The sequence below is a fragment of the Microcaecilia unicolor genome, chromosome 8 (genome assembly GCF_901765095.1).
Source record: "Microcaecilia unicolor chromosome 8, aMicUni1.1, whole genome shotgun sequence".
In the NCBI taxonomy this organism is placed as follows: Eukaryota; Metazoa; Chordata; class Amphibia; order Gymnophiona; family Siphonopidae; genus Microcaecilia; species Microcaecilia unicolor.
The window spans coordinates 73989736-74005725 of NC_044038.1; the positions used below are offsets into that span (position 1 = coordinate 73989736).

Genomic DNA, 15990 nt, shown 5'->3' on the forward strand with positions numbered 1-15990 from the left:
GACCCATTTTTAAGGCCCTGGCGGAGGGAAGGAGGTTGTCACTCAGAATTGTACGGTACATGGCCCCATCCATTCTCCCATTGATGCGGTGAAGTAGTCCTGTGCCCTTAGCAGAGAAACACCCCCAAAACATAACATTTCCACCTCCATGCTTGACAGTGGGGACGGTGTTCTTTGGGTCATAGGCAGCATTTCTCTTCCTCCAAACACGGCGAGTTGAGTTCATGCCAAAGAGCTCAATTTTTGTCTCATCTGACCACAGCACCTTCTCCCAATCACTCTCGGCATCATCCAGGTGTTCACTGGCAAACTTCAGACGGGCCGTCACATGTGCCTTCCGGAGCAGGGGGACCTTGCGGGCACTGCAGGATTGCAATCCATTATGTCGTAATGTGTTACCAATGGTTTTCGTGGTGACAGTGGTCCCAGCTGCCTTGAGATCATTGACAAGTTCCCCCCTTGTAGTTGTAGGCTGATTTCTAACCTTCCTCATGATCAAGGATACCCCACGAGGTGAGATTTTGCGTGGAGCCCCAGATCTTTGTCGATTGACAGTCATTTTGTACTTCTTCCATTTTCTTACTATGGCACCAACAGTTGTCTCCTTCTCGCCCAGCGTCTTACTGATGGTTTTGTAGCCCATTCCAGCCTTGTGCAGGTGTATGATCTTGTCCCTGACATCCTTAGACAGCTCCTTGCTCTTGGCCATTTTGTAGAGGTTAGAGTCTGACTGATTCACTGAGTCTGTGGACAGGTGTCTTTCATACAGGTGACCATTGCCGACAGCTGTCTGTCATGCAGGTAACGAGTTGATTTGGAGCATCTACCTGGTCTGTAGGGGCCAGATCTCTTACTGGTTGGTGGGGGATCAAATACTTATTTCCCTCTGCAGAATGCAAATAAATTCATACAGTGGGGGAAATAAGTATTTGATCCCTTGCTGATTTTGTAAGTTTGCCCACTGACAAAGACATGAGCAGCCCATAATTGAAGGGTAGGTTATTGGTAACAGTGAGAGATAGCACATCACAAATTAAATCCGGAAAATCACATTGTGGAAAGTATATGAATTTATTTGCATTCTGCAGAGGGAAATAAGTATTTGATCCCCCACCAACCAGTAAGAGATCTGGCCCCTACAGACCAGGTAGATGCTCCAAATCAACTCGTTACCTGCATGACAGACAGCTGTCGGCAATGGTCACCTGTATGAAAGACACCTGTCCACAGACTCAGTGAATCAGTCAGACTCTAACCTCTACAAAATGGCCAAGAGCAAGGAGCTGTCTAAGGATGTCAGGGACAAGATCATACACCTGCACAAGGCTGGAATGGGCTACAAAACCATCAGTAAGACGCTGGGCGAGAAGGAGACAACTGTTGGTGCCATAGTAAGAAAATGGAAGAAGTACAAAATGACTGTCAATCGACAAAGATCTGGGGCTCCACGCAAAATCTCACCTCGTGGGGTATCCTTGATCATGAGGAAGGTTAGAAATCAGCCTACAACTACAAGGGGGGAACTTGTCAATGATCTCAAGGCAGCTGGGACCACTGTCACCACGAAAACCATTGGTAACACATTACGACATAACGGATTGCAATCCTGCAGTGCCCGCAAGGTCCCCCTGCTCCGGAAGGCACATGTGACGGCCCGTCTGAAGTTTGCCAGTGAACACCTGGATGATGCCGAGAGTGATTGGGAGAAGGTGCTGTGGTCAGATGAGACAAAAATTGAGCTCTTTGGCATGAACTCAACTCGCCGTGTTTGGAGGAAGAGAAATGCTGCCTATGACCCAAAGAACACCGTCCCCACTGTCAAGCATGGAGGTGGAAATGTTATGTTTTGGGGGTGTTTCTCTGCTAAGGGCACAGGACTACTTCACCGCATCAATGGGAGAATGGATGGGGCCATGTACCGTACAATTCTGAGTGACAACCTCCTTCCCTCCGCCAGGGCCTTAAAAATGGGTCGTGGCTGGGTCTTCCAGCACGACAATGACCCAAAACATACAGCCAAGGCAACAAAGGAGTGGCTCAGGAAGAAGCACATTAGGGTCATGGAGTGGCCTAGCCAGTCACCAGACCTTAATCCCATTGAAAACTTATGGAGGGAGCTGAAGATGCGAGTTGCCAAGCGACAGCCCAGAACTCTTAATGATTTAGAGATGATCTGCAAAGAGGAGTGGACCAAAATTCCTCCTGACATGTGTGCAAACCTCATCATCAACTACAGAAGACGTCTGACCGCTGTGCTTGCCAACAAGGGTTTTGCCACCAAGTATTAGGTCTTGTTTGCCAGAGGGATTAAATACTTATTTCCCTCTGCAGAATGCAAATAAATTCATATACTTTCCACAATGTGATTTTCCGGATTTAATTTGTGATGTGCTATCTCTCACTGTTACCAATAACCTACCCTTCAATTATGGGCTGCTCATGTCTTTGTCAGTGGGCAAACTTACAAAATCAGCAAGGGATCAAATACTTATTTCCCCCACTGTATACTTTCCACAATGTGATTTTCCGGACGTGTTGGGCGCGCACAGGTGCATATGCGGTTCGTAAAAAGGGCCCCATTGTTACTGTAGTGTTCAGTACTGAGGAAATAGCATAACTGCCCCATGTGAAAAGCACTTGCAAACTTTTTCTTCTTCAGGTTTTGGCTCATTTTCAGAGTGATAGTGTGAACCTATTCTTACTTTATGCATGCACAATTATACATACTAAATTGTGTGGATATTTTTTCATGCATATTTTTGAAAACACAGAAGTATGAGCCCAAGGGCAAATCCCTGCACTCATGTGTATTGTCTTCTTTGTCAGGGTGGCCCAACCCTTAGCCAAGACTAGGCACTTGCCTAGGGAAGTAGCTTCTGTGGGATGTCGAAAATTGCCTAACACAGGATGCACTACAGCATTCTGCATTAGTTTTGCCATGTGAACATGCTAATCATGCGGTAATTCTTTTTTGCATTTTTTAGGGAGCATATCAGAGGGGGAAGTGGGCAATCCTGCACTAACCAGTTAGCGTATCTACATTACCACGCGATATTTAGCACATAGATAATGCGGGAGCATGTACTGCCTCCTTAATAGGTGGCGGTAAGTGCTACTACAGCAATATTTTTAAATGGTCACAAGCTAATGGCACAAATTGAAAATCAGGGTTTTTACGGCCATGGTAAAAATGGCCTTAGTGTACGGGAAAGCCTGCTAATGGTTACGCTAAGGTCAATTCTTACCACAGCTTAGTAAAGGGAGCCAAAGTTAATAAACCAAAATAAACACCTCCCTGTGAAAGCCTCTTTAAAATGAAAGAAAAGTTACGAATATAAAGGCTTAGCTTAGCTCACACATAAGGTGACCAATTTTTTGAAAGCATATTTCTATGAGTAACTGAGAAATGGCTTTGAAAATGACCTCTCTTTTGCATTGCATATATTAATCTAAGCACAGTGCAAAGGACTATGAAAGCACATGTGTATGTCCTAGTACTCTCTCATCATGCCAGGGAATGGCTGACTATAGGGTAACAGTGCTGTGCCTGTTTGTGCTAACCATAGGTAGGAATAAGCTCACTGTGGTGTGGCAGTGCTGTATCAGTGGTTTTTAATAATGCATGGGAATGACTGACTATAGTAATGGTCTTTACTCATTTTGAAGTCAGGGCCACTTTCAGGCTTATTTTTGAAAGAGAAGGGCGCCCATCTTTCGACACAAATCGGGAAATGGACGTCCTTCTCCCAGGGTCGCCCAAATCGGCATAATTGAAAGCTGATTTTGGGCATCCTCAATTGCTTTCCGTCGTGGGGATGACCAAAGTTCATGGGGGCGTGTCGGAAGCTTAGCGAAGGCTGGACTGGGGCATGCCTAACACATCCTCGACCAATAATGGAAAAAAGAAGGGCGTCCCTGATGAGCACTGGCGACTTTACTTGTTCCATTTTTTCTTATGACCAAGCCTCAAAAAGGTACCCGAACTGACCAGATGACCACCGGAGGGAATCGGGGATAACCTCCTCTTACTCCCCCAGTGGTCACTAACCCCCTCCCACCCTAAAAAAAAAGGTAAAATATTTTTTCCAGCCTCTATGCCAGCCTCAAATATCATACCCAGCTCCATGACAGCAGTATGCAGGTCCCAGGAGCAGTTTTAGGGGGTACTGCAGTGCACTTCAGGCAGGCGGACCCAGGCTTATCCTCCCTACCTGTTACACTTGTGGTGGTAAATAAGAGCTCTCCAAAACCCACCACAAACCCACTATACCCACATCTAGGTGCCCCTCGTCATCCCTAAGGGCCAGTGGCATTCCTAGGGTGGCTGACACCCGGGGCGGATCGCCGATACATGCCCCCCCCCCCCCGGGTGCAGCGCCCCCCCCCCCCAGTGAAAGGACACCTCCCCCCAGCGAAAGGGCACCCCCCCGGGTGCATTTTTACCTGCTGGGGGGGGGGGGTGCCGCGTGCTTTTTGGCTTCGCTCGTTCCTTGCTCCCTCTGCCCCGGAACAGGAAGTAACCTGTTCCAGGGCAAAGGGAGCATGGAACGAGCGGAGCCGACAAGTGCGTGGCACCCTCTCAGTGGCATGCACCCGGGGCGGACCGCACCCACTCCCCCTAGGAACGCCACTGCTAAGGGCTAAGGTAGTGGTTTACAGTTGTGGGGAGTGGGTTTTGGGGGAGCACAGCACACATGGTAAGGGAGCTATGCACCTGGGAGTAATTTCTGAAGTCCACTGCAGTGCCCCCTAGGGTGCCCGGTTGGTGTCCTGGCATGTCAGGGGGACCAGTGCACTACAAATGCTGGCTCCTCCCATGACCAAATGGCTTGGATTTGGTTGTTTCTGAGATGAGCGTCCTTGGTTTCCATTATCGTCGAAAATTGGGGACGACCATCTCTAAGGACGACCATCTCTAAGGTAGACCTAAATGTTGAGATTTGGGCGTCCCCAACCGTATTAACGAAATGAAAGATGGACACCCATCTTGTTTCGATAATACGGGTTTCCCCGCCCCTTCATGGGGACGTCCTGCGAGGACGTCCTCAGGAAAACTTGGACTCCCTGTTCGATTATGCCCCTCCACGTATCCAAATAAGCTGAAGGAGAGCCACCAAATATCTTCCCACACAAGGCCTCAACACTGCTGATCAATAACATCCACCTGCCATCATACTTTCAAACTTTTTATTGTGTGCATCCTTAAGGAGGTGGGCATTCTAAATACTTCTCTTTGGGGCCCTTTTACTAAGCTGCATAAGCATCTAAGTGCACCGTGTGCCAAAATGGAGTTACCGCACAGTTACTGCATGGCTCTTGCGATAATTTCATTTTTGGCATGCATCCGATACGCGCATCCGAAAAATAATTTTTATTTTCTGCCATGCATATCGGATGTGTGCCAAGTGACATTTGGCACGTGTAGGTCATTACCGCTCGGTTACCACATGACTGGCAGTAAGGTATCAGACCCAAAATGGACATACGGCAATTTTCATTTTGCCGCACATTCATTTTCGGCAAAAATTTTTAAAAGGCATTTTTTGTAGGTGCGCTGAAAAATAATTATGTGCGTGCCCAAAACATGCGTCTACACTACCGCAGGCCATTTTTTAGCGCACCTTAGTAAAAGGACCACTTTGTGTATTGAATAATGCCTTATCTTCCATGTATGCAGCTGTCACTTCACCCTTTCTGTCATGAGCTTGGGTAAAGAGGCAGACAGTAGCAGGAAAAAAGCCAGAATGATGGTGAGGGTTACCCCAGAGATCTGCAGGGGCCACCATTCGACCCCAGGCCTTGCACTGAAGAACAGTGGACTATAGTGTGACAGTGCTGTGACTGTGGCTGTTGACCACGGTTTGAAATTGATTTTCGCATACTTCCTTATCATGGAATGCCTTGGACTGTTAAGGGGAAATCTTAACGAGGATTTCCACAAGGTAAAAAGGCATTTTACTCATGGAAAAAAAGTCCTTTAAAATATCCTCCCCACTCTCGCCAATGGAGGGACAATGGATGGTCCCTGGGGCAAAGTTAGGGTGGGCCCAGAAAAGAACAAATGGAGATTTCATTTTGAATTTCCTGGGCCTGCTGCACACCACCTACTTTTCAACTGCAAAATATTCAGGGCTAGGGTTACCATATGTCTGGATTTACCTGGACATGTCCTCTTTTTCAGGACATGTCCGGGAACCAGGCGGGTTTTGCCAATCTGCCCGTTTGTCCTATAGAACGGCCTGTCCACCAGCCTGCCCGTTTGTCCTTACTTACTAATGCCCTGGTGGTCTAGTGACCTCTTCCGCCTTTGGGGCAGGAAAGAGAGACTTCAACTCTCGGCGGCCATTTTGAATCGGCGCCAAGATCAAGAACAGGAATGATGCATGCAGGGCAGCGCTCCGGGCAGGAAAGAGGGGCTCTTTCCTGCCCTGAAGAGGTCACTAGACCACCAGGGCAGTAGTAAGGTAAGGGGAGGGGTGTGACGGGGAGGGGGAGTGACGGGGTGTGTGACAGGGGGAGGGGAAAATGTGATGGGGCGGAGTGAGGGCGTGAAAGTGGTGGGGTGGGGCGTGAAAGGGGTGGGGCATGTGTCCTCCTTTTGGGGGGACAAAATATGGTAACCCTACTCAGGGCTAGATGCACTAAATTTAACGAGCCAACAACGTGGGTTTTAAACTGGTTCTAGCCAGTTTAACGTGTAAGTAGTAAACCGGGACATGCACAAAAGGGCATTGTCCTGTCACGGTAGCAGCTAACGAAAATGAAATGCAGATGAGCAAATTAGTATTATGTGTATAATTAGCATTATAATGAGATGCACTACCGTTTTCTGATCGCCTTACCGAGGAAAATCTAATGGGAGGTCTGCACCTCTCATTGGGGCTACTGTGAGGGAATCGGAAGAAAAAAAAAGAGAAACCCTGTAAGTAGGGTGAGAGATTTGCCTGTTTCCTTGACATCTCTCTCTGCGATCAGCTCACTTTCTCTCAGCGTGTGGGATTCCCAGGAAGTTGCAGCTGGAGGCGAGGACCGGATCTCATGCCCACGCTCCAGCACCGGGGGGGTCTTGGAGTGTGGACGGGGAAGGCAGGGGTAATACGAGGGATGGTGACAGCTGATCTGAATCCAAGGCGAAGACTTTATTCTTTGCTTTCCGTCTCTCCCGGCGCTGGCAGGCAGCTAAGCCCTTTTACAGCGGGATTGGACGTGCTGCTAACACCCCTTGTTGTTTTTTGAGTGAAGGAAGCCAGCATAACGCTTGGCTGGTCTGCGCATGCTCAGCTGCCTGACTGGCTTGGAAGGAAATTGCATGCAAATGAGCATGCGATTTCCTTGATGCATGCCCGTTTCTTACCGATTCGCTAAGGAATCGGTAAGGGAAGGGCTTTAATGTTTTTGTTAGTACATCTACCCCTCAGAGTAAAGCATCCTCATGGCAGTCACCCACTGCCAGATCTTGTAAAAGAAACTATTCAGAGAGGGTGATAATTACCCTCCCCATCTCCTTGGATACTCTGCCCCCCACCCCCCCCTACTAAAGTGTGTTACAGTTTCACAGTTACTGTGTGGTCATTGTCAAAATGAATGTGCTCAGAGCAGCAAAACCTCTTTAACTGTTGAGGGAGTGGAAAAAGAAGCCAGCAGATCAATATAACATCAGAAAGATTTTATTGAAGATACCGTATGTAAACAAATTGGGCAATTAATTTACATACGGTATCTTCAATAAAATCTTTCTGATGTTATATTGATTTGCTGGCTTCTTTCTCCATATTGGATTTTGCAGATCATTTGCCTTGTTTTTTTTTTGGGACCCTCACTGTTGAGGGAGTTCCAGCAATTTTGGGAGGGCTGCCTTGCGGTTAAGGCTGAGAAAAATTTGCCACCTACGTGTGGAACTCTCTCCCAGTGTGTTTTAAGGTTGAGTCCTCTCAACGGAAGTTCAAAAAACTAGCAAAATCATGGATTTCTCAGGAAACTTATCCAGCTTCCTGACCAGATTGCAGTACCCAACCCTTGACCCTTCCCCTACAAATGTCCTCCCATTTCCTGCAATTCAATTTTTTTGATCTTCTTTTGCTCTTCCTTTTCTCTGCCTAAATTTTTCAAATAATTTTTATTGTTATTAGAAACATAACAAAGAAATGAACAGTACAGCAGAATATTGATACAGAAATCAAATAACCTTGTAAGTATATACAAGTCAAGCAATAAGGCTGCCTGCAACTGTCATATTTAAAGGAACCAACCATGAGAATATCAAGAAAAGATGAACCAGTGACAAAAAGGGAGGAGATTGGGACTTGATATGCTGTCTTTCTGTGATTTTTGCAACTACATTCAAAGTGGTTTACATAATATATAAAGGCACTTATTTATACCTGGGGCAATAAAAGGTTAAGTGACTTGGCCAGAGTCACAAGGAGCAGTAGTGGGATCAAAGTCCACTGCACTAAGCACTAGGCTACTCCTCTACTCCAGATAAAAATCCCAGACAAAGTTTCCAGTAGACCAGGGAGGGAAGTGTTATCTCAATCCATGAAGTTCCCAGTGCTCAAGGTATTTATATATATATCATATAGGGAAAGAGTGTGCATAATAAATGTATTAAGGATTAAACCATCCAAACAAATTAGGGGCCCTGTTTACTAAGGTGCGCTAACATTTTTAACGCGCCTACAATTAGCGCACACGCTAACCATGTAGGCGCCTATAGGGATATTGTAGGTATGTTTGTAGACGTGAATCGTTTGTTTACTCTTTCCAAAAATACTAGGACTAGGGGGCATGTGATGAAGCTACAAAGCAGTAAATTTAATACGAATCGGAGAAAATGTTTCTTCACTCAACATGTAATTAAACTCTGGAATTCGTTGCCTGAGAATATGGTAAAGGCAGTTATCTTAGTGGGGTTTAAAAAAGGTCTGGATGGCTTCCTACATGAACAGTCCATAGACCATTATTAAATTGACTTGAGGAAAATCCACTGCTATTTCTGGGATAAGCAGCATATTGAACTTTTTCAGGAGCTTGCCAGGTATTTCTGACCTGGATTGGCCACTGTTGGAAACATGATGCTGGGCTTGATGGACCTTTGGTCTGTCCCAGTATGGCAATACTTATGTACGTACACAGCCAATGCTATTGTTATTCTATTAATAGGATTGCCATGATATTCTCATGCACCTTATTTGTTATCAATATTCTGATTTCCTTATCCCATCAATATGATTGTTGTTATATTGTAAGCCACATTGAGCCTGCAAATAGGTGGGAAAATATGGGATATAAATGCAGCAAATAAATAAATAAATAACCAAATAAGTCAATATTGAGACATGCATGCCAGTTATCTTCCAACCAGAAAAAAATATATACCAGGTTTTCAAGCAGCCAAATATGGCCGCTAAATCGAGCATAAAAATCAGCAGACGGCCGGTTATATCACATGATGTAACTGGGTATCCACTAGTTGCTAACCATGAATATTTAGTGGGAGATAGGCGGTTATCCCCCTCTGAATATCAGCAGATAGAAGTTAAGCGCTATTTAACTGGTCATCTTTTGTTCTGCCCAGTTAAATAGCACTGAATATCGGTCAGTAGATATCTACAATGATAGATTTCTAGATGTCTAAATAGATAGATGTCTAGCAAGTTGATATTCAGACCATGGGAGTTAAATAGGCAAACTCCCACAGCTGGTGCTAAACCCAAATATTCAATGTTGGGCCATTTCTGGTGAACAGAATTGAATATCCGGTTCATTTTTGGCCAGTTTGATGATAACCAACTAGTCAATATTCAGACTTAGCTGGTTATCTTCAAACCAGGCAAAGATATATCAGGTTTTCAATTGTCCAAATATGGCCACTAAACTGGGTTTAAAAATCGAAGGCTAGGCAGTTATATCTCATGATTTAACCAGCTGACTGCTAGCCGCTAACTGGAAATATTCAGTGGGGGATAGGTGGTTATCCTCAACTGAATATCAGTAGGAGCCGTTCTGGCCAGTTAAATATCGCTGAATATCAGGTGGTAGATGTCTACATTGATAAATGTCGTCTAGATAGACAGATCGATGTCTAGATCTTCTACATAGATAGATGTGTAGATAGATAGATGTCTAGATCAAGGGCGTAGCCAGTCCTTGATGGGAGGGAGCCAGAGCCAAGGTGGGGGCACATTTTGGCCCGCCTCCCTGCTGCTGCCCTCCCGCCGTCACCTCTGCCCCTGCCACGTCTGCCTCCCCGCCGCCACCGCTGCTTCCCCCCACTGCCGCTGGAAGGTACCACCTCTGCTTCACCACTGCTGCTGCCGCTCCCCCCCGCCGCTGCCACTGGAAGGTACCTTGGCTGGCGGGGGTCCCCAACCCCTGCCAGCTAAAGCGTTTGTCCCATGCTGGTCTTACATTGCTGGCACACTGTCCTGCTTTCAGCGCTGTGCACGGTGCTGAAAAACAGGACAGGGTGCAAGCAATGTAAGACCAGCGCAGGACAGATGCCTTAGCTGGCAGGGGTTGCGGACCTCCACCAGCCAAACTTGGGGCCCCCGGAGCCAGTTTGAGGGGGCCCATGCATTTAGTGAAGGGATATCTTGCCTCACCAATCTACTACATTTCTTTGAAGGAATGAACAAACATATAGATAAAGGTGAGCCGGTTGATATTGTTTATCTGGATTTTCAGAAGGCGTTTGACAAAGTACCTCATGAAAGACTCCAGAGGAAATTGGGGAGTCATGGGATAGGAGGTAGTGTTCTGCTGGGGATTAAAAACTGATTAAAAGATAGAAAACAGAGAATAGGGTTAAATGGTCGGTATTCTCAATGGAGAAGGGTAGATAGTGGAGATCCCCAGGGTTCTGCACTGGGACCATTGCTTTTTAACATATTTGTAAATGATCTAGAGATGGGAGTAATTAGTGAGGTAATTAAATTTGCTGATGCAAAGTTATTCAAAGTTGTTAAATCACAAAAGGATTGTGAAAAATTACAAGAGGACCATATGAGACTGGGAGACTGGGCATCTAAATGGCAGATGTTGTAGTAGAAAGTGCAAAGTGATGCATGTGGGAAAGAGGAACCCGAACTATAGTTACATGATGCAAGGTTCCACATTAGGAGTCAACGACCAGGAAAGGGATCTAGGTGTCATCATTGATGATGTTATGTTGAAACCCTCTGCTCAGTGTATGGTGGTGGCAGCTAAGAAAGCAAATAGAATGTTAGATATTATTAGGAAAGGAATGGAAAACAAAAATGAGGACGTTATAATATGTTTGTATTGCTCCATCTCAAATACTGTGTGCAATTCTGGTCATCGCATCTCAAAAAAGATGTAGTGGAATTAGAAAAGGTACAGAGAAGGGCGACGGAAATGATAAAGGGGATGGGAAAACTTCCCTATGAGGAAAGACTAAAGTGGCTTGGGCTCTTCGGCTTGGAGAAAAGATGGCTGAGATATGATAGAGATCTATAAAATAATGAGTGGAGTGGATGGGTAGACGTGAATTGCTTGTTTACTCTTTGCAAAAATACTAGGACTAGGGGGCACGCAATGAAGCTATAAAGTAGTAAATTTATGTTTAAACAATTTTTTATTGAACAAATAGAGTAACAGCCAAAGTATGAAACTGTGAGTCATTCAATATTTTACATACAAGCCAATCCCCCTCCCACCATCCCACCACCCTATTGTTATTATTGAACAATGTTTTGAAATAAATAAAATGAACACAGCATCACCATTGATAACAAGGTGTGTCTACCCATCAAAACAAAAACTGTAAGAGTATCAAGTCCCCCCCCCTCTCCCAATACTTCACTCCCCAAATTTCCACCCCCACCGAAAAACAAAAACAGCCTCAGAAGGTCTAGACTCTTATGACCCCCCCCCCCCCCCCAAGCCACTAGCACAGGACAAAATTTTCAATACAAACCCCCCTCCTACCCGCACCACAATAAGTACATAAGTATTGCCATACTGGGAAAGACCAAAGATCCATTGAGCCCAGCATCCTGTTTCCAGGATAGAGCTACAGTTACAGGTGAAATTGCTAAGACCAGTAACCTATAAGCTGTTAAGGAGCAAACTCCAACCTCGTGGGTGGAGGATTTGTAGGTAAGGATCCCAGACCAGCAAGAAATGCTTTTTATGTTTAATTGAGCCTTTTGCTTCTCTAGCCTCCCATGTCACCAGTATGTGCAATTGGTTCCTCCAATGCCAGTAATCCGGAGGCTCAGGCGAGGACCAATATTGTAAAATCCATTTACATGCTACCAATCTCAGTTTACAAAACAACATGGTATTACCCTTTTGTAACCCCCGAAAACAAAGTAGGTTTGGATAGCTTCCTAAAAGAGAAGTCCATAAGCCATTATTAAGATGGGGGAAAATCCACTGCTTATTTCTAGGATAAGCAGCATAAAATGTATTGTACTGTTTTGGGATCTTGGAAACAGGATGCTGGGCTTGATTGACCTTTGGTCTGTCCCAGTATGGCAATGCTTATGTTCTTAGGTTCTTATACTACCCCCCCCCCCCCCAAAAAAAAATGACTCAGAGATACTCAGGCTTTGGAATCATGAACTAAGCATACGTATGACTAATAATGTCTTCATCTATTAGTCCAGACCCCCTTCTGTCTCTTGCTGAGCCAGTGTGAGGGAATGCCATTTTCTTACACTGACAAAAGCGTATTTTTCCACCTGACAAGCGTTTAGAATTTGATTTACCCAGTCCCAAATTGCCTCAAATGTGGAGTGGGAGATTGCTTCTTGACTCATGCCCTCTGGAGCTGTACTAAGATAAAATCTTTTTGATCTCAGATTGTTAGATATTTGTCGTCTTTATTTTATTTATTTATTTATATCTCACATTTTCCCACCTCTTTGCAGGCTCAATGTGGCTTACAATACATCATGAATAGTGGAAACATATAAGAAAATATACATTTAGTATTACAGAAGGATCTTGGGTAACATGATAGTGATAGACCATACTAGTAGTTTAACAAGTAAATATTGTAAGGCAGTTCTGGGTATTTTTATAGGAGTTCATATTTGTTGATCTTTGTGGTATGCCTTGTTAAAGAGATGGGTCTTCAGTAGTTTACGGAAGTTAGTTAGTTAGTTAGTTAGTTAGTTAGTTAGTTAGTTAGTTAGTTAGTTAGTTTATTGTTTGGAAAAAACTACAGAATGTGGTACCTTAATCAAAGGGGAGCCATTGTTACTGGTCAAAGTCAGTGTTATTGCAAGACGCTATATAATGCAGTATTGGGTAGGATCAGATCTAGCCTCTTATTGGCACTGGAGAAATATGTAGTACGAGCTTATGAATTTGGAATGTGGGGATGCTCACCTATCATTTAAAAGGCAGAAATTATTCGTCTATTTGGGAGATTTACATACAATCACTGCCTACAAGAGTAAGAAGTAGAATCCTTAATGGGATGGTTGTGTAACCCTATTAACATTGGCTGGCTCTGTTAATTCCATGATATTACTGTTCTTTGTGAAAGTGGGGGGAGAAAAGAAACTTTGAGGACAAGTGATTGTGGGTGGTGGATAAATATTAGATGGAATAAACATAATGTGTATTGTGATTGATATGGCCTGAGAGTTTTTTGGTTTGAACAGTTCTTGCATTTCTTCTGTACTGATGCTTCTTCATTTAATAAAAAGAATTTTAAATAAAAATAAAATGATCCTCAACATATGTATGGACTGGAGAAACCCTTGTTTCTTATCTGCACCTTATTTTCTTTCCTGTGCTTTTCTTGTGCTGCGGGAGGCTCCAATATGATGTCCATCATAAAGTCTTGTGGAACCAAAAAAGATTGCGACATGACTACTAGCACCAATGCCGGGAACTTCCAAATGATTACCATCTCCAGATGTTGTAATACGGACAACTGCAACACTCCTCAGATCAACAGTAAGTGATAGCTGAACTGGGCCTGGCAAGCTGTTGCATGTAAACTGTGTGCAAAATGGGTCGATAGTCAAAGTGATTTATTTATTCATAACACAGTTTAGAGACTGACTCATATGATCCTACTTATGCAGTTACCTTGGCTGGTTAACCGGCCAAGTGCTGACTCCACCCCTAGAACACCCCCCAAAACAGCTGGTTTTGAGTTTGGCACTAACTGTACATTTTTAGCAGCACTAACTGGTTAAGCACCACTGAAAATTAGTAGTTAGCCCTGAATAAGCGATTTAACCGGCCAGGAGCTATTTCTGCCCGGTTAAATCACTTTGAATATCAACCTGCAAATGCTAATATTCTCTAACATGTGCTTGTAATTGCTAGGCATGCCCCTGCCCATGCCTCTCCCATGGCCACACCCCCTAGTATGTGTGCACGATAGATTTGGCTTGTGCATGTTATAGAATACCGACTAAGGGAAGTTGCATGCATAGCTGTTAATTAGGATCAATTAATGCCAAGTCTTCCCTATTATTGCTTATTAACAGCAATTATTAGCACGTTATTTAATTAATTTACACGCACAACTGACCTTATTTTGTAACTTCCATGTGCAACGTTCCTCACTAAGCGTAAAGTTTGGCATGCAAGTTTATGGAATCCAGGGTATCTGCATATGCCAAGTGGGAGCAGAGAATAGGTGACACATATGGGGGATTGGCACTTATTTGCAGGTTTTATAAAACACTAGTAAAAAAGGCCTGTTTCTGACACAAATGAAACGGGCGCTAGCAAGGTTTTCCTCGGAGTGTGTATGTTTGAGAGAGTGTGTGTGAGAGTGACTGTGTGAGAGAGAGAGAGTGAATGTGCGAGTGTGTGTGTGTGACAGAGAGAGAGTGAGACTGGGTGAGAGTGTGTCTGTGAGAGAGAGAGTGAATGTGCGAGTGTGTGTGTGTGACAGAGAGAGAGTGAGACTGGGTGAGAGTGTGTCTGTGAGAGAGAGAGTGTGTGTGTGAGAATAAGAGTGTGTGCGACTGCGTATCTGAGACACAGTGAGTGTGTGAGAGAGAAAGTGTGTTTCACACAGATACAGTGTGTGTGAGAGAGAGAGTGTGTGTGAGACAGAGAGAGTGTGAGAGAGTATGTGTGCGATACACAGACTCTCTGTGAGACCAAGAGAGTGTATGAGACCGAGAGGGACTGTGTGACACATAGAGAGTGAATGTGATACAGTGTGAGACATAGAGTGTGTAAGAGACAGAGTGTGAGAGAGAGAAAGACACTGACTATGAGAGAGAGAGAGTGTGTGTGAGAGACAGAGTGTGTGCGTGACAGAGATACCCCCTCCCTCCCTCTCTGGTCTCAGGACCCCCTGCCCCCCCCTCTGGTCTCAGGTCCCCCCTCCCTCTCACCCCTCCCACCCTCTCAGGTCTCAGGACCCCCTCCCCTCTCTGGTCTCAGGACCCCCTCCGCTGCTCTGGTCTCAGGACCCCCTCTCTGCTCTGGACCCAGTCCAACTCCCCCTCTCTGGTCTCAGGACCCCCTCCCCCTCTCTGCTCTGGACCCAGTCCAACTCCCCCTCTCTGGTCTCAGGACCCCCTCCCTGGTCTCAGGACCACCTCCCCCTCCCGCCCTCCGTCGTCGACCATCTGCCCTCTGTATTGAAATCGCAGTCTCACCTCCGTGAAAGCAGCAGACGGTGCAGGCAGCATAACGCCTCCCTTCGGGCCTCCTTCCCTTCCTGTGTCCCGCCCTCGTCTGATGCAACTTCCGCGAGGGCAGGACACAAGGAGGGAAGGAAGGCCGAAGGGAGGCGTTCTGCTGCCTGCAGCGCTGCTTTCACGGAGTGAGACTGCAATTTCAATGCAGGGGGCCCGGCCGGGTGGCGGATGGAGGGGGGGAGCGGCGGCAACCTCAGGGGGGGGGTGGAGGGGGGAGCAGTGGCTGCGGTGACCTCGGGAGAGGGGTGGAGGGGGGGAATGGTGGCGACCCTGGGGGGGTGGAGGGGCAACCTCGGGTGGGTGGAGGGGGGAACGGTGAGTGACGGTGACCTTGGGGGGG

The 15990-nt window shown here is 45.7% G+C and overlaps 1 protein-coding gene across 2 annotated transcripts in view; it reads left to right on the plus strand.

The window, feature by feature from the left end:
- LOC115475535 (phospholipase A2 inhibitor and Ly6/PLAUR domain-containing protein-like) overlaps window positions 1–15990 on the plus strand; it is a 51027-nt gene that overhangs the window by 27767 nt on the left and 7270 nt on the right. Inside the window, exon 3 of one of the 2 annotated variants that reach the window (XM_030211316.1) lies at window positions 13792–13935. In XM_030211316.1, coding sequence (XP_030067176.1) covers window positions 13792–13935 — 144 coding nt within the window. Of the gene's footprint in view, window positions 1–13785; window positions 13936–15990 lie in introns of both variants that reach the window. The other variant, XM_030211315.1, reaches the window with a different exon arrangement.